This window comes from Stegodyphus dumicola, chromosome 3, assembly GCF_044657685.1.
Source record: "Stegodyphus dumicola isolate Sdum_Otavi_A_Nest chromosome 3, ASM4465768v1".
Classification (NCBI taxonomy): domain Eukaryota; kingdom Metazoa; phylum Arthropoda; class Arachnida; order Araneae; family Eresidae; genus Stegodyphus; species Stegodyphus dumicola.
Window position 1 is genome coordinate 203,759,045 of NC_140770.1, and position 22,787 is coordinate 203,781,831.

Sequence of the window (22,787 nt, forward strand, 5' to 3'; positions counted from 1 at the left end):
GGTAGAACGTGTATGTCTGCAATCTCTTCAAATTTCATATTCATCTTCTTCAAAGCATTCTTTGACATGGACCCTTTTCGAAATCTCTTTAAACGACGATATTCACTCAGTGCAGCTAAGCTATTGCTGCCGTTCTGATAAAACAGTTTTATCAGTGAAGCTCGATATTTCTTCTGTAAGGTTATGATTAACGATGACAACGGCACGCAGAAGGATTTTCTCGCTGTGACTGCAAGGTTCTTTATAAGCTTGCCTAATTTGCATAAGGGATTTTTGAAAATTGCCATCTGGTGGACAAAAATTGGAATTATTTTTTATATTGCGTAAATCGTTTCCCCGTGGTCCATATAACGCACATACCAAGTTTCATCAAAATTCTTTAAGCAGAACCTGTTCTACAGGGGTCTGAGTAGGGTCACTTTATAAGCATTTTCATAATATAGTAATATAGTACATGTCTGCTACTAAGAGTTGCAAAAATAAAGTTCCTGTGAATACTTTTAAAGGCATATGTGCAATATTAAAATAATCCAACATAAATTTTTATTGCTTTCATGTTTGTCGTCATTGTCTCAGAAATAAAAGTGTAATAATTGCAGTTGTATTTTATTTAAAAATTTAAATGTGCCATTATGGTACAGCAAATAGTGATAAATTAATATCTAGTTATTTAAATAGTTATCTCTACATATAAATAAAAGAAAGAGTCTGTCTGTGTAATAGACCCACGTCTACGAAATACGGTACGTAGGTGCATCTAGACAAGAACCAGTGCACCTCGAAGCGATTTTTTCGAAATTCGAATTAGAAGTTTTTTAATTTTATGTTTTGTGACGAAATCGCGTCATTTTGAGCCATAATGGGCTATTGGAAAGCGAAATTTTACTCTACACACTCCATTTTCACATCGTCATGAAACGTAGGCACTTAGCTATTTTACGAACTTAAAATTAATTTCGTGTTTCAATAAATCGATTAAATACGAATTTATTTAACAAAGGGAGCTTAACACCTTTTCAACGGGATTTTTTCTAAAAAAGTTTATTTTTAAAAATGTACAGTTTATTTTTATTTGATTTTTGGACACGTTAAACTTTCATCCTTGCGTTTGCTTTTACAAAAAGAATTTTGGGAAAATGATAATAATTTGAATTTTTAAAAAAATTTTTAAATGAAGCTTCCGAGTACACTTCTCACATCTTTAAAAATGTGATTTTGGCAACAATTTTTCTTTCTTATTGTTGATAGATTTTTGATGAAATCGCATCATTTTGAATAGTTTCATTCTTTTAGAAATATGGGTTTGGCAACAATTTTTCTTCGTATTTCTTATGTCACTGTTTTTAAGAGATTGGTATATTTGATTGTCATTTTTTTATATATATGGTACATTTTTATTGATTTTTTTTTTATAAAGACGTTCTGCACAGTAAATTTCTGCGCAGAATTTTATGTTTTTTGAGTTGCTTTCATGCTATTTTTTGCTTATTTCACTGTTTGTAAGATATTGAAAAGTTTTGCATGATTTTTTTTTTCAACGGAAAGTTGGTTAATTTTTTATTAGGATAATTAATATTTGTATTAAGGGATATAGCTTATTTCATTGTAATTTTTTTCTCTTGAAAATATAAGATAAAATATTATTAATTATACTTTGCGTTTCAGAATTTTTTGTTTTTTGTATTCTTTTATGTTATTTATTGTTCATTTCACTGTTTTTAAGATATTGAAAAGTTTTGAGTGATTTTTTTAGGAAACAAAGTTCTTAACCTCCTTTATACCATTTGAGTTCTTAAGATTTTACAAAAGGAAGTTGGTTAATTTATTTGTTAGGATAATTAATATTTGTATTAAGGGATATTGCTTATTTCATTGTAATTTTGTTACACGTAATAATTTTTTTTATGAAGTTGTTCTGCAGAGTAAAATTTTACGCAGTTTTTAAATTTAACGTTTGGTGTTCCCTTCAGCCATTTTTCCGGTACATTTAAAAGCCAGACGAAGGCTAGCAAGCTGCTAGTCTGGTATAAAATAAAGGCAAGTTTAATAATACATATGTCATGAATAAATTTTTTGAAAAATAAGAAGTAAAGCTGTTTTTCTCGTGAAATGAAAAATAGTGAGAAATCTTTAACATTGTTAACATTATTATATCTCTCTGCCACCTTCTATACATTTGAATACTAGTGCATCTAGTTAGCTACTAAAATTTTAGGATGCGATTATAATGGGAGACTTCAACGCTGGTTGCAGAACGTTAAAAGCATCAGACTGGGAGCATATTGAGCTATGGCGCAGGAAAGAATTCACTTGGTTGACGCCTCATGACATGGACACCACTTTAGCTGTATCCTGCTGTCCATACGACAGGTATGTAAAAATTATGAACTACGTTTTGTTATGTTTCATACGAAAAGATAAATTGCCACATTTCACTTATTTAAGGATTTTAAGTTATGAATAAATACTGATATTGTAAATTTTCTCTAAATTTTTCAAGGCTAATGATCATAATGTATCACTTTTTAATTTCATACTTATTGATGGTGAATGAAGGCAATCGTTAAAATTTTCTTAATTTTCAGAAGCAGTTTAAGCAAGATTTGAATGTTATTTATTTACCATGCTCAAGTACTTTGTAAGGTTATTATTATTTTGTTTAACCAGTTATTTGTAATTTCAGCATATACTGTAACTTTTCTTTTCCGTTTCCTCACGAGAATGCAAATCAGATTAAAAGTATTTAAGCTGAGGTTTTCTGATTTAGGTCTGATTAGGTTATAGCTGCTAACATTTATGTTTTTTTAAAGAGTTTTAAGCCAACTTCGCATGTATCCGACACATGCGAAATTTTAAATCAGGGAAACACGCTGGCCATTCCATTCTGTGGATATGGTCACTTTACTTAACCTGTTCCGCCAAACTAAGTTAATGGTTAATGGCACTACAGGGTTAGGAACTCATCCTGATCGTTGCTAGCAATCTGTCGGTTAGGACTCCTTTCTACATTTTACATTAATCTTTAGTTCCTTGGATATAATTATTTTTATTCATTTGCTTCATTATCTCTAAGATGCCCTTGTTGCAGTAACAGTCCGTGAACAGTGTATTCACAGGATATGTGATAATCGTCTGTAATACGCTGGGAATTTCCCGTGGTTGGTACAGGCCTGGAGGAAGAGTCGGTTGCATTTGAGCCTCTTGAGAGTAGGTATTGAGAAGATGTTGTAAGTAAATTTTCCTGTCTCTTCTTCCTGCCATCGTGATGACCATGTCTCTTGGAATGTTGTCTTGAGGAGTCTTTTTGCAACTTCTGCGGAAAGCGGTCCTTGTCAATTTCTCTGGTTTCTGTGGATATCTTCACTTTCCAGGAGCTCCTCAACAGCATGAGTTCAGCATGGCCGTGCATTGTCATCCATAAAAACAAAACAAAGTCAGGACCAATGGCACTCGGTAAAAGACCAAAGTGGAGAAGGGTAACTTCATCACAGTAACGATCTCCAACCAAGAGTGGAAAATGTTGAGCTCTGCCCGTCGTTCCTAATAATGCCTTCCCACACAAGCACACCAGGACCATCCCAGTCGTCTCTTTCCCTGATGTTAGTTGAATGAAAACATGTCTCTACTCTATCCATATCAATTGGGTCCGAATTTAAAATCATTTAGAATCATTTATTAGTCTTAAACAATTCTCATCGATAAAGAGGACGTGATTTCATCAATGAGGTGTCCAGTCTATGTTACACCACTGTAAATTGTGCGACCGATGGGCTGCTGTCAAGTATATGCAGCGTTCTGCACGTCAGTTGAATAGGTCAAGTTTATGAAATCCTCTGGGTACAGTAAATGAGAACAACTATCGTCCGGTTACGGTGCACAACTACTGAGCAATATTACTGTCTGTCTGGTTTCGATCTCTTTTTCCCTGCAAGGCGATATATCGACCATTAGTCACCGTTATTTTTCTCAGACGACCACGAGCAACCTTTCTTGCAGCTGTACCTGTCATTTTGAGAGTTTTCCAAACTCACGAAATAGCACTTTTATCAATTCTAATCTCTTAAGTGACAGACATCAAACTATGCCGCTCCTCAAGCTTGTCAATCACTCCACAACTTGTAGAGACGTTTTCATGTTTTCTTGTAGCCATATTTCACGTAGAGTCTCTTATCTTATGAATCTTATATTCAGGGATTTGTTTTATAAATGAGAATTAGAATTGAAATCAAACAGAGGTTTTTGAAAAGTTGCCTTTAGAATCGTATTACATAGATAAACGAATCGGATAAAATAGCATTGGATATTTCTTCCTAAAGCAACTTAAATCCCAATCCTATTAAAACTTGTCCATGAGAAAACTGTGTATAGTATTTAAAGTATTCCATGTTCTGTTCTATTACATCTTAATTCTAATCAACACTGGCAAGTCTTAATTACTAAAATTAGAAGTACCAAAATCCTGTGGAAGGCCGTTTAGAAAGTCAAACAAAATTCAATCAATAAAATAATAATAAATAAAGAATAAAATAATGAATCGCTTAAAACAAATTCAATGTAAATATATAAATAAAAATACTAAAAAGTTAAAGTAATGCATTATAGATTGCATTATCCTGATGATGAAAGAAAAGTGAATATCTTAAAACAGTACTTTTCGCTATCAGGTAAAACTACTTCCTATTTCAGCTTTTAATTAATATAAAACCTTCTTGAATAGTTAAATAGACATTCCCCAATGGTACTGAAAATATTGTTACGAATTTTGTACATAGATAGATGATTCTAGATCACTTATATGTAAAATTGTTGTATTTTTCTGTGTAATGTAACGCGAAACAAATTTTAAGAAAAAAACTATGCAGAAAAACACGAATACAGGGGCAAGTGCATTTAACATTTGAGTAAATGGGTTTCTCGGTAATTTGGCGAGATATCGTCAAGCTGACAACGGTTGTGGTGACTTATTTTTTTCGACCAGATTTTTACCAGAAATTGAGAAAAGTCGGCAAATTTGGCGACTATTTGACAACATTTTGGTCCAGTCCCTGTATCACCCGTAATATGTATTGAAATTGAATAAACGTAATCGACCGCTATGTTAGCTGTAACCGTAATCCCACATCTTTATTATTTTCCAGTAATTTCGAGAAGCAGAAAGTACTAGAAATATCTCGATGATCGGTTGAAAATTATAAAAGCCCACAGAGAGTTCAGATGCTTGTTGGTTTTTGTTGTTGCAAATCGTAATTCCGTGTGAACAGAGATAAATCCGACTTACCTTTCTCTTTAGATGAGCTTTTCATTACATTGCGTTTAACGTTCTTAGTAGTTTGAAGTGCTTTACTCTCTAGTTTCTAATGAATTATCTATATTACAAAACTCGAGGTTAAATTTTCGTGAGAAAAGTATGAAGATTTCTCAACAGATATAGATAGAATAATTACTTTATTCGGATGAAGAAGATATATTGCAATGGAATACTTTTTCTATCAAATAATATATTTGCGTGAAAATGCTTTTAAGAAACCAGTTCGAAAATCGAAAATGAAATTTTTGATATTAATTTAATTTGCGCTATTTTTAACACTTATCCATGATTTTTATATAATTTGAATAATAAGCAAAATTTCTATCTAGGCTAAAGCAATATCTGATCACTGGCCTATTGAAATGAAACTGAGAGGAAGAGGTATGTTTTATAATGTTTTAATATAACTAGCTTATTAAATATTACCTATTTCATTTCTTTATATGTTCCTTAAGTAAGGCCGAATGAACGAAAGAAATAAAAATGAAAACACAGACCTGAAAAAAATATTAGACTCGAAATATTAAATAATTGTGACAGAATACTTCATATAAACAGTATTATTATTATTTAAAATCTATGTAAAAAAATTATTGAGAAATATGCAGTTCCTTATTATATTTCTCAGTTTAATAATAATAATATTACTTAATTATAACCAAAAAATTCAATATTAGTCAAAAGTTTGTGAGCGATCTTAATAAAAGTTCTTTTAAGTTTATGGGCTGTATCCAAACTCAAAAATCAAAATGTACGAGGAAAATAAAATTGACACTAAAGACGCAGATGTAAATGATGAAAACAAGCAGCAAACGGGAAAAAACGGAATTTAACAGAATGGGTAAAGTTTTGATAGTTTTACTAAGTCGCAGTGTAGCAAAATACCACATTTTTGCATTTTTCTACGCCTTTGATATTTATGACACCAAATGAATAATATTTTACTACACGACAATGATTATTATAACATTTTGTTATATTGCTTCATTTTAATTTTAATTAAAATTTTACTTTTTTAGCCGCTTAAGGTACCGATTTCGGTGGAACGTTGGGTATCGTTCTCACGAAAGAGTGGCTTACGGTATATGTTAGATTTATATACAACATTGTGCTAACATAGGTATTCTGACACAATATCCGAGTTTTTCAGAAGTAAGATAACTATTTTTCCGTGTTTCGATTCTACGAACAAATTGACCCTAAATATTATATTTTGTAAATTTTGGTGAGAAACTTACCGAGAATTTTTAAAATTTGCCTTAGCTCACTTGTTTTAGTTTGCGCCAAGAATAATTCACTTGGTGAAATTCCTAATTTATGGTAACCTTCCCTTTCACTTTGCACAATATGAATAAAAATTGCATCGTTCATTCTTTCAAACAATTTTAACAAAGTACGTAATCCATACTTGATGTTGTTATCGCTTATAACTAACAAAACAAATTTCAAAACGCGCCAATACATAAATTCAGGTATATCTTCGAAAATCTGGACTAAAAAATTTTATTTTTTGCAAGTATACCTAGAAATACATCTACTTTAAGGTGATGGCAAAACTGTTATAGGTTATAATTCAAGATTCTTTTCTCGAAAATTTTATAAATATTACTAAAAAATAAGAATTTTAAAAACAAATCAGAAAATAGCTGCGAATTTTATTTGGATTTGATCTAAATTTTGAATTGTGAAAGAAGGGGTCCAGTAAGTTTAATAAAAAAAGAGATTGTAATAAGCATATACTATATTCAATTAAAAGTGAGAAACTAAAATTTGAGAGCTAATTTTTAAAAAACCTATTCGTGCGACTTTTACAAAATTTGGCACTTTGGCGTAATTTGAGTCGTAGAATCGAAATGCAAATAAAATAGGTATGTCATTTCAGAAAATGTCCAATTTCAATTTTTTTCCGGTTATATTGTTTAAGTGTATTTTGAAAGGAATTCTATGTTAGAAAAATGCTATATATAAACCTAATATATACCTGAAGTCAAAATTTCGCCAATGTGCCCATTAGGACAAGAGGTATAGAACTTCCCTTTTTTGTTTTCAAGTTGTACATTGCGATTTGCTTTATTAATATGTTTAATTTATGTGAAGCGTTAATAATTGTAGTAATGCCTTAGAGCAGTGGTGGTGAATCTTTCAGGGCTCGCGTGCCCAAAATTCAACCAAAACCCACTTATTTATAGCAAAGTGCCAACACTCCAATTAAACCTGAAAATGGGGGTTTGACTTAGCAAAACAACACACACTTGTCTTTAGACTTAAAGAGATAAAACATGAAGAGAGTTTTCAACGATACAAAAACTTTTTATTACAGGAAACACTGATCCATGCAGCATTGTATTTTGCTATATTATCAAATTGCATCTTTTTATATTATATTTGTACATTCCGTTTAAGATATTAAATTATAATTATTCATAAGTTACCTTAAACTGCTTAGATCAGAAAACAGGACTCTATTTAATAATCAAAGTATTAAAACTCACCGGCAGTCTGCAATAAATTTGAATTCGTTTAGCAGACATTAGCTACTTTGGCGTATTCTTTGCCACGTAACAAGTAATATGATTGGCCCAAACAATTGAAACGTCATAAATTGGGTGAATAAATATGTATATTATTTCTTTGGCGATATATGAAAATCTCATATCTAGGCTTAGGCCGCATGCCAGTAGCCTTATGTGACAAGTAAGTAAGTGAAACGTTCTAAAACAAATTAAAACACTTATTTAAATTACATAGTCCAATTTTATTGCGATTATTGATTAAGGAAATAATATTTTAGTCGGCTCGTACCGACTGTGGCACGCGTGCCATAGGTTCGCCATCACTGCCGCGTGACGATAATCTGGAACCGGGCTGCTGTAAAGTATCTAATGTTAATATACGTCCGAAATGTAATGAACATCAAATATATAGGAAGATAATATGCTATAAAAGTAACTGTGAGACAAAAAATAGTATATTATTATTTCAAAAAGCACGACTTTTGTATCAAAATTGATTTTTCATACACGATGGTGCATCAAGCTGTAAAGCAAGAAATGTTTCATTAATATAAAAGTATTCATTTTTTTTATTTGAAAACATACAAACTCCCGTGCACCACAGATGTACAGCACAGGGCTTACAGAAGTAAGTTAACAAAAACATTAAAATTTGCATGCATAAATAAAATGAACAAAAGTAGAGAACAACAGTCTGGACTTCACGAAAGCAGTTAAGTTCACTGGCCAAGTCACTCCGAATATTTTCAAATCGTTCTGAAAGTATAATCTAGAGCCATCCAATGTAGGGCATGAGAAAATCAAATGTTCCATATCCTGAGGTACTCCTTTTGAACATTCACATAAATTGTTTTATCTCAGATTAAAACGAAACAGGTAACTTGCAAATTTACCGTGACCAGATTAAAAACTGAGAATTTTAAATTAATAGAGAGGAAAGACTCGGTATGCACTCTATGGTAAATAGAAGGAAAGAACTTTTTAGTGACCTCAGCATTACAAGATGAAATACATTCCTCATTCCACTTAGCTAAAACCTTCTTTAGCTCTTTGGAATGCTAATGTGGATATTAATGGGTAAATTTAAGGCATATTTAGCTAAGAAATCAGCTCTTACAAACCGTGATGACCACACACATAAGCAAAGGGGATATCAATTTCTCTATTTCCAAGTGAACTGACAATTAATAGGACGTCGATAACTAATTTGTCGCAGCTGGTAATACTGCTCAAAAGTTGAAGAGAAGAAAGAGAATCAGAACAAATAAGGTACCTTGAGGATGTTGTCCCATTATCCTTGATCCATTTTACGGCAAGATAAATACACAGAACTTCTGCTTGAAAAACTCTGCATTCATTCCGTATACGGCTTCTAAAATAACAAACCTCGGAAACCTCGGAATGGCCTTCAAAAAGAACAAATGCAAGGCCAGCCTTGTTAATCATCTTGCTGCCATCTGTAAAGAAAACCATATGAAAATTCATTTCAGTAGTCTCTTTATAATCGCAGAAATGTATGGGCTCTTAAGTAGTTAGATGAGGAAGATCAGGGAAGGAGACAATTCCATTTATGCGGTCTTCCACAGTATCAGTCACCAATGACTCGAAAATAATATTCTTATATTCAATTCCAAAGTCAATAAGCGGAACTCCTGCAAGAACAAAAGTAGCCTCATAGCTTAAGGTTCTGCAACCACTAATAGTACGAAGAATTCTCCTTTGAATCTTTCTCAAATTTCTTTTGTTAACCTTCTTTGCATGTCCCCAAACACGACAGCCGTACGAAATGAAAGGTACAATACACTGCTTATACATCAGTCTCTTAACATCATAGTTTACTCCAAAAGTATTTTTGGCGATTCGCTGAAAGCCATTAATCATTTTTTCACATTTAGCAGAAAGTAATTAAAAAGCAGAAAGGAAGCATTTTTCATCAATAAATAAGCTAGATAGGAATCCATTGAAAATTTGTGCTTCCTTGGAAAAAGAAAAGTGCGGTAAAACAGAATAACCGATATAGTGAAACTCGTCTTATAAATCTCAAGTCTTATAAATTAGAAGCCATGACAAAGATATTAAAAAAATAATTGAAAAATTTGAATTGATTTTATATGAGTTAAACTGAAAACTTTTAGTTGCGTTGCTTTTAAATGCATAATATGTATTGCTAAATATCTATTTCCTGTCAACAGGTCAAAATTTTCTGTATTTAATAAATTAAACTGAATGCCGTTTAATATATTCCTTTGAACTTAATAATTTATCTACTGTATAACTATGAACTCAAAAATATTCCCATCAAAGAGTTTGCACAATAAAATCATTATTCGCTGATGAAGTTGTTTAAACAGGACTCCTTTTCTCCGAAAAGCGTATTTTTTATAATTAAGAAAGCAGATTTTTAGAATAAAGAATACGCAAAGAGTGTAAGATTAAATATATATTAAACGATTTGTTGTAGAATCATGACTTCAATTTATGAAATGAATCAAATAAAGCAGGTTTTCAGACTATGAAAATTTTTATCATGTGATAGCTCTAACCAAAGAAAATGCTAAATTTAAATTTTTATACCGATATTCTACAAAGAAAAGAAAACTATGTGAGAACCACCAGTTCCAAGTACTCAGAACCTTTTGAGGTCAGGGAGGAGGAAGAAACATAATATAGGGTAAAGATTTTTTTTTTTTTTTTTTTTTGAGCGAAATCAAAATTATGTTGCTCATTTTTTCTCGAGAGTTGGCTTCGATCATTCAACCATTCAATAACTCCCCAGTTTCCATTTCCTTTGAAAGGTGTCTAAGACATAGCAAAAGACACACAAAAAATAATCTTAAGGGAACAAAGCTTCAGTTATTGTTATCAACTTGCTTTCTTTCTTGCTGTTCCTTATAGATCTCTATGTGTCCTACTGATTTGATTGTCATGTCATTCTTTTATTTCGTAGCTCTCGTAGCATTACAGAACCTCCTTATACCATTAACCTGTCATATTTTGCTATCTAAACTATGAGGAATTAATATTAATTGTTAAATTTTGCTTCACTTTTACTTTTTTTTTCTTTCAGTTTCAGATCTGATCAACATTTTGAAACAGAAAACAACTTTCGACTTCAGCATATATATTACCGATAGTGAAGTTGAGCTGTATACCATCAGTTCTTTAAATAAAAAAGATATAATTCAGAGCCTTAAAAAATTTGCAGAAAGATATCCCCAGCTTGTTTCTCATGAATTAGTTGAAGCACTCGAATACAAAGTAGAAAAAGGTGCTTTAAGAGACGAAACTGCGAATGCCGATTTAAAACGTTCTCGTTATGATATTGTGATTTATTTCGACAGAGAAGAGAAAAATACAACTTTTCATTGCTGTGTTTCTACTACGCTGAACTAAAATGAACATAATTTACTTCCAGTTTGATCACTTTTAATACAGACTTTTTTTTCGTTTGCATTTATGGTAAAAATTTACTTCCATTTTTATAATAAAAATTTACTTCCATTTTAATTTGGAAAATAAAATTCTACTGGCATCCGTTTACTTATTTTCGTACCACTTATTCATCGTTTATGCTTAGTATTTATTCCATTAAAACGCTTATACAATCTTTAAAAAAAATGTGCATCCTTAAAAAAAAAAATAATAATCTGATCACCTCGAAAATTTGTATACAAATTCTTTTAACAAATGTCACCAGTTATTCAAATTCAGTTTTCAGGCCTGATAAGGATTAACTTCTGTCACACCATGCGTGTCTACTGCCCAACTAGCATCCTATAAAATCGGTAACAATTGCAGACGGTACATATTTTTAATTCTTGGCGTCGTAGTTCTCTGGAGATACTACAAATAATGCTGTTAAGAAGTTATCAAAGACTTTATAGCTAATTTGACAACATGGAACGTGTTCGCAAGATAGAGGCGCGTGAAGTGATCTGGTCATACATGAACAATAAGCCGCCCCTACACGTACGGACATGGCTGTGGAAACATTCCGACAACAATGGTTGTTGCAAAGTACTTATCGATGGAATTAAAGCTGTAGAAGGCGAAGGTGCGCGAATGGGAGACAACATCGGATGATTGTGAGACAGGTCCGAACTACCCCAACTTCATCACTATCCACTAGCTAACCTGCTACAGCCTCTTCCATGTAGTTCGACCACCTGAAACACAACCTTGGCTGGAATTCTACCAAAGCACATTGTTTACACATTGTTTTGTCAGAAGCCTTGTCCAGACGGGATTTTAATTAAACTCCGCAGGGTGAGGCGGTCACATGGAGAGTTCACTCTTGAAAAGAAACTCTTGAAGAACTCACTCTTGAAGAAGGGAAACTCCCCGCGTCATAGCGTAATCAATCCTGTTGCCTTTCGCGCCTTTATTTCATATTCGCAGAAATAAATGCGAAAATTCGCACTGATGTGCGCTGCTGGAAACCAAAATTGTTGAAAATGTGTTTTCGTAACATACTAATTTTACGTGAACAGCGTATATTTCATTGTTTATTACATTGTTTTCATTGTTGTATACAAACAAAATTCCTAAAAATAAAGGAGTGCTACTTTGGTAGACGGTTGCACGGATTTTTGGCGATTTACGTTGGCGCAATTGTTGGCGCGGTTTTTACAATCGTCAGCCATCTTGAAAAAACGCTGTTTTTACGTAGTTTACCGCATAAAGGACTTTAAAAAAATAAATATCGTTCAAAATAATGGATTAATTTTTTGTTGAAAATGCCGTTTTTTAAGATGGCAAGCAAATTTAAATAAATACATTTACTATGAGTATAAAATACTAAAGTAAGATTAAATTATTATTACTTTCATATAGAATAGAATAAAAGAAAGAAAAGAAGAGAAAGATTCTAAGAAATACGAGTAGAATAAAAACACAGCTATAAAAACATTGCGCCAACGTTTAATTGGATCAAAATATTACTTAAATAGAATATCGAATTAAAAACATCATACTAACGTTTAAAAGAATTAAAATATTACTTAAATTCAAATCCTTTAAAATAAGTTTTGTAGGATATAATTATTTAACATTAAAACATATGTGGCAATAAATATCTCGGCAATTTTTGAAAACAGTGTATTAATTTTTAATAAAAATTAAAGTATACAATTATAAAGAAAAATATGTACTTAACATTTTTTTTAGTATTTAACCTGTCGTATATTGATAAGTACTACAAAAAAATCGTAATCATAATTTAGATATCAAATGAAAAAAATTCAAAAAATGTAATATAATTTTTAAAAATATAATCTAATGAAAACATTTGAAAAAAATTGTAAAAAAAACTGAAAAATGTAATCTAAAGAATTTGAAGAGATGAATAATAAAATTTTAAAATGTCGCGGTAATGCACAAATATTCAGTAACCAATCAGGGAGCTGATTACAGCTCCTTAATGCACAAATATTCTGTAACCAATCAGGGAGCTGATTACATCCCGAATAGAATTTAAATTATTTAAATAATCATACATAATAAAATCGTTTTTAAAAAATGCAAAATTAAATTGTATTTTAATATTTAACAGCCATAAATAGTGTTTAAAATATTAGATTAAATTTATAGATATTAAAACCAATTACTTTTAAAGTAATGTGACGTCATTCATTACATCACCCACAACATAAAATTCCATAAAATATCATAAACAATAAAATTTTTATTTCAAATAAAAATGCACAATTAAATTGATTTTTAATATTTCGAAGCCATAAATGATATTTAAACACAGAATTTATGCATAATAAAACGCATTATTTTTTAAATAAAATGACAACAAAGTATCGGTTACCATAAATAGCTTGTCTAGCAATGGGTTTACCATTAGTCGTATCACTCGCCAAAGAAAAAATCGCCAAAAATCCGTGCAACCGTCTACGAAAGTAGCACCAATAATGGGACTACAATTTTTTAGCGGAAATATTCTTTCTGTAGTTAAAAAAAAAAAAAAACGAAAAATAAAGATCAGCAGGTATCCACTCCATTTGAGCAGGATCTACATTAATCATAGTTAATTTAACATCGCATTTGCCAACATTGTGATATTTTATGCAAGAATTATTCTCGTTCTTTCTTTCTAAGATAAATTTGATTTCATCCCACACTCCAACTTATAAGGTATTTCTCCCGCCTTCTTAGCTTGTCTTCGTAGTATAGTGGTCTGCACGCTGGGCGCGTATTCCAGAGGCCCGTGGTTCGATTCCCGGCGAGGACGTTTCTCATTTTTCCCATCATCCTGTTTCGAAATAACCTAATGTCTCTACAAACTTAAAAATAATGAGTATAAATTTTAGTTCAAAAAAATCAAATAGAGATATACTACTTAATATAATTATTATAACTAATTATTCAGAAATTTCTTTTTTCAGTGTATATAAATATACGTGCATTTTTGTCCAAGGATTAAAGAGATACAAAATAATTATAATTAGTATTATTATAATAATTATTTATTATCACAAAATTACTATTACAATTATAATACAATTTCTAAATATACATAACATATGCAGTAAAATTAAGCTTTAAAAACTCAGATAGTTTTACCAAAATATATAAATAAACATATAAATGCACAAAATTAAATACAATGTAATCAAATAATTAATTACATTTAATGATCAGCATATTATCTTACTTAACAGTCATTTTCTGCCTCCTCAAATCTGTTACCTATGAAAGCAGTGAAAAAAAAAAGAGAAAAAATAAAAAATGAAAAAAATTTCTAAAAAAAAAAAAAAAAAAAATTCTGAAAGGTTTCAGATTTTAAATTACGTCAAAGGAGATTTTTTTTTTTTTTTTTTTTTTTTTTTTTTTTTTTACATTTCGTGTGGTACCTTTATTTATTAAATATCATGCTCTTCGCACTTAAACAATCAAATTCAGTTCAAGATCAATATCGCAAAATAATTTTAAAATGAGCATATCTTTAGAATTTCCGATACACAGTCTCAAACGCTGGAGATAAAAATGTTTTTTTTTTTTTTTTTTTTTTTTTTTTTTTTTTTTTTCTGTACAACATTTCCATTGCTCGTTTTGAAATCCTGGAGTTTGTTAATCAAAAATCCGTTAAAGTTTTTCAAAATATGAAATCGATCATAAAACAAATTTCAAATTTGGGCTTCCAGATGGCCATATTCGCAGGAGGGTTACATTATTCAAAAGTCGATGGCTTTAGGTGCCGTTGTTTTATCATAATGCGAGAAACATAAATACATTTATGCAGATTCTTCATTATTCAGTTTCTTAAAATATAATATAGGGCGACAACATTTGGTGACAACAATTTGAAAAGTGAAACGACGCTTGTTGTGAATGAACGCAAAATGCCAAAACGAAATATATAGTTCTTCTGGGAAAATTTCCCCGTTGGACTAATATCTGGAAAATTTGTGTTCCATCCACCCTATTTCGTCATTAAATCGGTCCGAATAGTGCATACATACTTGTGCTCATAGTCGCGGCAGGCGCGGTTAAACTATACTGCAACTGTCACCTTCCGTCATCTCACGACACTTGGCTGAGACGGAGCTGCGCTCACAGCGGCCTGATGTGTGCTTTTATAACCTCATAACATCGACAGAGCCGTCTGAAGTGGTGTCGATGATTTTGGCAGCCAGCCGATTGTCATCGCATTGCGTTCAGCAATGAATCCCGGTTTAGTCTTGGAACAGACGACCATCGAGTCCGTCTCTTAGAGGGGCAAGGCTAGCGGTCCCAATCAGCCTTTGTTTTACACAGGCACACAGCCATTATGCTGGTGTGATGATGTGGGATGCTATATCTTACGATAACTATGCCTATGACTCTGAATTTTTAATTATTGCGTTGCCTGTGTATGAAATTTCTGCATATTTAATTTCAATAAAAAAGTCGTTTTTTTCCCCTCTTTATATATATGTATATAAGTGTGCATACGCATGATTTTTCAATAGCAAAGGATTGAAATTAACTTGTTCGAAATCACCTAATCACAACTGAGAGCAGAAGGTCTCTCTCTCTCTCTCATTCGTTTTCCCGCTCTAGGGGGAACGAGCATCTCCTAAGCTTCTCACTATTCCGTGTTATTGCGTGCTGGTTAAATTACGTTAGATTTTATGAATATGGCAAAAACAGGACGGCTATTTAAGTAGAGGAGAGGTGCTTTCGTGGAAGAACTTTTTAAAGGAAACTGGCTCGTACTCACGTTACACGTGAGGAAATCCAGGAAAACAAGCCATGCAGCCAGCCCGTTCGCCTCGGTTTGAACCCAGGCAAGGTCGAACTACCAGTATTCTCAGCGGTCTTAATCACTCGGCCACTGCTGAGGACATTTGTCTGATTGTTTACTATGTGTTTCGCCATTAGGCACTGCATGGAAGAGGAGGAATGCACCGTGGAAAAAAATTTTTAAGGGAAACTAGCTCTTATGTATGTTACACACGGAAAAATCACGGAAATGCTCATATAGCCAGCACATTCACATATACTTGACTCTCCGACCGAACTACTGTGCTCAGAGGCTTTTATTATTGCTCAGCCACTAATGAGGTCATTGCATACAAAATATGGGCTATTAAGGAAAGAAAAATTTCTGAAAAGACTATACAGAAAAGGGCCATCACTCCTAGTATTCGTACTTCCTGTCTTGTTTTTCATACTTCCTATTTCAGAAGTAATTTTATGTTCTTACCTGCCTTAACGCTATTAAAATATCATGGAATTAGTAACGAAAATTAAAATTTTACTCTGTAAGCCTTTTGTTCTGCAAATAAGTGCATGGAATCGTCATAATTTGATCTGCGGTTTGATTTTCGGTTGCCAGAATCGCGAGACTTGATAAACGCTCCTGGCTCACCGATGATCGTAGATATTTTTTAATATGTTTTAATTTGCTGAAACTTCGATCTGAACAGGTTGAAGTGTTCGTGATTCGTCCTCAAACACTTAATCAGATTGCTTTTTGTGCTTTTGAATTTTTCCGTCGTCAGAATAGACTCAACTGAAAGTTTTTCGGCTACTGTTTTAGATTCTTGTATTCAATATTCCATAGGATTTTTCTCTCATTTTTTATAATTCCTCAATTTTGGTTAGTTCTTTCGCTAACTACATAGAAGGCGGAAGAGGAATTCCTTTTGAGTTTCTATATTTACTCGATTGAATTCTGGAAAAATATTAGTTCAAATTTTGAGGTTGATATTAAATTAAAAATTTTTCACAGCATGTACCAGATGTCGTACCTCGTGCTTTGATTCTGCATCAAGAGAAAAATCTTTAATTTCTTTTAAATACTTTAATATTTCCTATAAATTCCTTAAAAGGACTTTCACAGCCACATATTTTGCTTGCTGCTTCCTCTTAAGTTGTATTTTGTAAATTTTTTTTCATAATATACCATCGAGTAGTGCATCCAACAAAAAAGCGAAGTATTTTCTGAGTAATTCGAAATAGATTAACTGCTTCCGGGCACGAAGAAGCAAAATGCACACCGACAAGATACGAGGAGTGAGCCAAAACACGGCACAAATTCCCCCAGCTTATTTATTTCTGTAATCCTAGCTTGTACTGTTTCAGAAATGCCAGCCATATTAGACTCGTTGTCGTAATACTGACGCCGACATTGTCCAATATCTAAACCATCAAGTTTCAATTAAGACACTAATTTTCTACAATGCATTGAGAAATACATTCTCCTATATTTCCACCAATTTCTATGAAATCAATTAAATTTTCCTTTATCTCACACACATCACCACACGTTTTTATGTATTGAATCACATAGTTCATTTTTTTCTGTATGAGACACATATGGAGTGCAATCGAGCGTTATTGTGTAGTATTTGGCTTCTTTAATATCGTTTAAAATGCTATTTCAAACTGTTTTACCTTTAAGTTAATAACTTCATTTTGAATTATCTTTGATAAATATGATTTCTTTACCTTTGTTTGGTGCTTTGAATGGTACTTAAGAGTTGAATTATGTTTGGCAAGTGGAAAGATTAACTTCAGAAAATTTCCTTCGCTAGGTCGAGGACACTTTGTGAACAAGCTACTTGAGATATCATCAGACCCAAGAAAAGAACGACAGTTTGCTGAAAGATACAGTACCGCATCCATGATTATAGAATTTCTCTCCATTTTTCTTTCTCTGTGTGAATGAGACTTTCAGTGTCTTGATCGATGCCTTGGCGCGATTTCATTTGTTATACTCGAATTTTCCACTTAATGATGCACCTCTGTGGATTCCAGATGTTTCGTGCTCAGTTGATTTTGCTAAAACTTTTTTCAATCAATGAATCCTGTAGTATGGCGTAGCGGCAGCACCATGTTTCTGATAAATCTTCCAGGGTGTACAAAAAATTGCATTCTCGTTTTTAGAATATGTAAACCAAGATCTTCTAAGCTTTTCTTGTTTACTAATGTTGTGTATTACATGTTAAATGGCTGCCATCACGTTCAATAGGACTGAGGGTTTACGTTTTCTGAATGTTTACTGGCTAATAATACTGATTGACTGCTTAAGAAAGATTGTTGGTGATCTTTCAGTTTTTTTCTACGACCAACCCACTGCATGGGTCCAACACATGGAAAATTTTTAGTTTTTCGTCTTTCTGCTGCCCGCCCCCATCTAAATGAAGAGATCTTTATATCATGGTTTCATGTCCTCCAGCTATTCGTTTGATGTCGATGAAGAAGGTTGTTCTTTTCAAATGCTGACTTGTAGATTGTTTGAGGATGATATATGGAGTCATGTTTGATCGTGCAAATTGCAAGAAATATTAATATCCTCTAGAATCTCAGCATAATCGGAATTGCGGCAGGGTCTGACGGTTTACTTCCGTAAAGTTATTTTTTCATCTTAGCTGAATTTTGTTTTCTCTGTTTGACCTTATCTTTGGCTCGTTTTCTATATTCCGCTTTTCTTCCCCTCAGCGCGCTGATCGTTTCTTTTAATCTAAATGAAACTCACTATGAATTGCCTTAATAAGAATAACGTGCGGGCTATTAAAAGCAGCAAACATATAAAAAAAAAAAAAAAAAAAAAAAAAAAAAAAAACGAAAAAAAAAAAAAAAAAAGAGTACAGAAGAGACCTGAAAACTAAAAAATAACCATAAAAATAATAAATCTAGCTTTAAAATCCAAAATACGCTCTACTGTTCCGAGTCAAACCAAATGTGAGCCTAAGTTGCCCACTGGCTGCAAAGAAATCTAAATGCCTTGCTTCATCTTGAAGACATAATGATGTATATACTCTTGTATATACTCGACGAATATTAATTTGAATTATTTCATTTGTCTGGGATGGCCCAAGGTTAATTTTTTTTGGGGTTAGCTGTCAGAAAATAGTTACAATGCTTCTCCATTTCTCAGAAGGCGTTGCTATGGAAACCAGGCGACTTCTTCAACAAGCTATTGTTCTATTTTTCATTTGAATACATCCCCCGCCCAGACAAGAAACGATAAGGGTCACTCTGATTCTATCAGTGACGCCTGGAGTCCTTCTATTTGCGTCTTTCTGATCTTACTGTAGTTGTAATCAGCTGTACTTTATTTTAACTCATGTTCCTTTAAAAGGGCTCTTAGTATTTAATTATAAATGTTCCTGAAAGAGGTTTTTAAACTTGGCCTTAAAGCTATTAACATTGTACTAAAATTAGAGAGCTGTTTTAGCGAACAATATACCAAATACAAAATATACCATATACGATCCAGCGTTATATTTGAATTTGCCGCCCACGAGAGTTGCCGCCAAGGCAAGAACCCCAGCTTGTCCCCCCCCCCCGCTAGATCCGGGACTGATTTCGATAACACCATAATTGTCTCGTAATTTCTTATGTTATTTTATACCTTTCTATATGATGTATGCTGTGGGTCCGTTTCATTAAATTCTACGTGTAACGTTTTGAGTAATCGTCATTTTTGTGAATTTTTCTTAATTAATGATAACCAGTGTAATTACATAAACAGTGCGGTTATTTACCGACGTTGATTTAGGCTCCTAATCGAGCATTTCTGCACTTATAAAGATTATTAATTCCTGATAAAAGCGTTAATACCCCGTTACCCGGTCTTGTAAGTTTGTTACGTGTGTTATATTTATTCAATCTAACTACTGTTACTCCTATTAATTATCTGTCAGACACAAAGTTTAGGAAATAAATTAAATATATCCACTATAACTCTTTATCTAATTTTATGTTAATACACTCTTAATGTTATTAATCAGCTATGCAGGAAATAAAATTTCAGAAATGTATGTCCCTTCATGTCACTCGTCAATAAAAACTTATTTAATTACTTCCAGCTAAGTTTTTTTTATCATATCGTTGATTGCTGAATTAAAAATACCTGCAAATATAATATTGCCTGTGATAAATTAAATGAAGATAAATATTTTAGATTATTTCAAACGTTGTGAGATGCATATAGATATATTTCAGTCTCATGAAACAGAGCACCTGTTATGATAAAAAAAAAATATCTCCTAATCGTTTAGGAATTACATTATAAAAAGGAATTTGCGCAAAAAATCACAGTAAGCAAAGGCTCTCCTCCTACGTTCGTGTTTTTTAGCGTAAGTATTTATTCAGTTGTATTTGCTTAATCGGTAAACCAAGATTTAGGAAATTTATTCTTTTAAGTGTTGCCACCTGGATATTTGAATAATTTTAATAAAACCAAACGATTTTGTACTAAGGTGCCATTAGAAACACTATTATTACGACGCAGCTAATATTCATAATTATTGTTTAGACATACTGTAAATTATCTCAATTATATTTACTATTAAAATTTAAATTATACTATTTAGATATATTATTACAAAACTTTAAAAATTAATTAATTTTTAAATATTAATTAGATATGCTATTAAAAACGAACTGAAGTTTTTAGTTACTAAAAAGCGTCGTTTTTAGCCCAAAGGGCGTTAGCTCAGAAGGGCTAATAATTTCGTTTTGATATTTTGCGTCGGTTCACTATAAATTTCGGTTTTACTTTTCAAATTGTTGCCAGCGAATATTAGAGCTCAACATTATATTTAAAGAAATTAAGTAAAGAAGAAGCTGCATAAATGTATGCATATTTCTTGCGCTGCGAAAAAACAACGGTACCTAGATATATCAAATTTTCAATAAGTTGTCCTCCAATAGAACATGGGAATCTGGAAGCCCGAACTTGGATTTTGGAATTTGTTTTATTATCTATTTCATATTTTGAAAAACTTTAACGAATTTTTGATTAACAAACTCAACGATTTCATAGCGAACAATGGCAACACTGTACGAAAAACAAAAACATTTTTATCTCCAGCGTGCGACACTGTGTATCGGAAATTCTAAAGATATGCTCATTTTAAAATTCTTTTGAGATATTGCTGTAGAATTGAATTTTATGGTTTAAGTGCAAAAAACATGATATTTAATAAATAAAGGTAACACACAAAACGTTAAAAAAACGCCCCTTTGGACGTAATTTAAAATCTGAAACTTTTCAGATTTTTTTTCTTTTTTTCTTTTAATTTTTTTAAACATTTAGAATTTGTAAAATAAATTAGAGATCTTAAGTTACATCAAAAGCCAACACTCAGCAAACTAATTATCTATAAGGTGATATGAAAGATAAAGATAATATAAAGTGCAATGATAACTCTTTTATTGTCCAATGGTTAATGAACAGCATTGTAGCGTAAAATAGCGAGGCCAAAGAGGTACCTGTAGTTTTTTACATTTTCCCAGGAAAAATATTATATAATTGTGGCTACAAAACATTTTTCGGTGTAGTTGTAGTTGACAGTATATTACTGCATTTTTGAAACTGTATTTTAGTTTTTTGTTCTAAATACGAAGATCACACTGAAAATTTTGAGATGCAGCTAAGAGGCGCAAGTTAAACTTACGAAATCTTAGAATTGTTCAGAGCAATTCCCTCCAATATCAATGCACTTTTGTAGGCGAATTTTTCGAAATTCATATGGTTCAAATTATCTATTTTTTGTAATCGAATGAAAAATATGCCTTTATAGTCCAGCAATTTCATCTTCGGAATCAAAACGACGGCCGCGTGTATTAGCTTTTGATTAAAAAACATCTGAAAATCATTCCTTGTGAGATCTAGAGAAAGCAGGATGGATGTTCTATTATATTTTATATGTTCTTATGGAAGAAACTCTACTGTCAGTCTCACTGAATGAGAAGATGCATTATCACGGTTAAAAATGAATCACCTGATATTCACCTGTTTAAGAATATCTGGAAGAAATCTATCTAAAAGTGCCAATGAACTGTAACTGTCTTCTTGATTTCTTTGATCATTTGTAGTTATCAAGTTCATTTGTAGTTCACCAGTGCTTTACTTCTGAGAGTAATGGCATACAGTGATTTTTCATTGTTTATCATCTTTTCACCATTTTTTGGTTGGGGATCAGTTTCAAAGATCCATACTTTATGTTGCTGACGTTAAACAAACTTTCTCGAAACAGCCCAAAACGGTATATATTTTATCACAAGTTATGATTTTAGAAATAATGCGATGTACATCATTATTAAGTAAATTTAGGGTTTCTTTACTGATTCTAATACATTCATTCCGCTTTTTAATGTTCTGTTAAATTATGAGAGGGGCAGCGACAAACTAATTTTTCATATGCAATTTTTAATGAATAATTTTATATACAGCTGCTGATCCAATGTTAAAGTCCCTTCTGTACCATTTATTAGGTACTAATCGTAGATACTGAAGGCATTCTTTTTGATTTCGCACCACTTTAAAATCATAGAAAATCGTCGCATGATAACGCTGTCAGATCAGCTCCACTTATTCTGAGATAGATAAATTGCAATTGTTATCACAAATTATCATCTGCAGATAAAAGAGAGTTCAAATTTACATTTCTGACTAATATATATATATATATATATATATATTTATATATTTTTTTTTTTTTTTTTTTTTTTTGAAAATA

General features: G+C 32.0%; 2 protein-coding genes across 2 annotated transcripts in view; both read left to right on the forward strand.

Annotated features, from left to right (window-relative positions):
• The first annotated feature begins 2,224 nt into the window (after window positions 1–2,224).
• LOC118201570 (uncharacterized) lies at window positions 2,225–11,286 on the forward strand. Its single transcript, XM_035373688.2, has 3 exons — window positions 2,225–2,370; window positions 5,638–5,689; window positions 10,889–11,286. The coding sequence occupies exons 2-3, from the start codon at window positions 5,671–5,673 to the stop codon at window positions 11,212–11,214; spliced, it is 345 nt and encodes a 114-aa protein (XP_035229579.1). The 5' UTR covers window positions 2,225–2,370; window positions 5,638–5,670; the 3' UTR covers window positions 11,215–11,286.
• An 8,986-nt stretch (window positions 11,287–20,272) lies between these two features.
• Window positions 20,273–22,787, forward strand: part of LOC118201572 (deoxyribonuclease-1-like) — a 67,343-nt gene continuing 64,828 nt past the window's right edge. The window contains exon 1 of the mRNA XM_035373690.2: window positions 20,273–20,399. The gene's annotated coding sequence lies outside the window, so the exon portion shown is untranslated. The remainder of the gene's footprint in view (window positions 20,400–22,787) is intronic.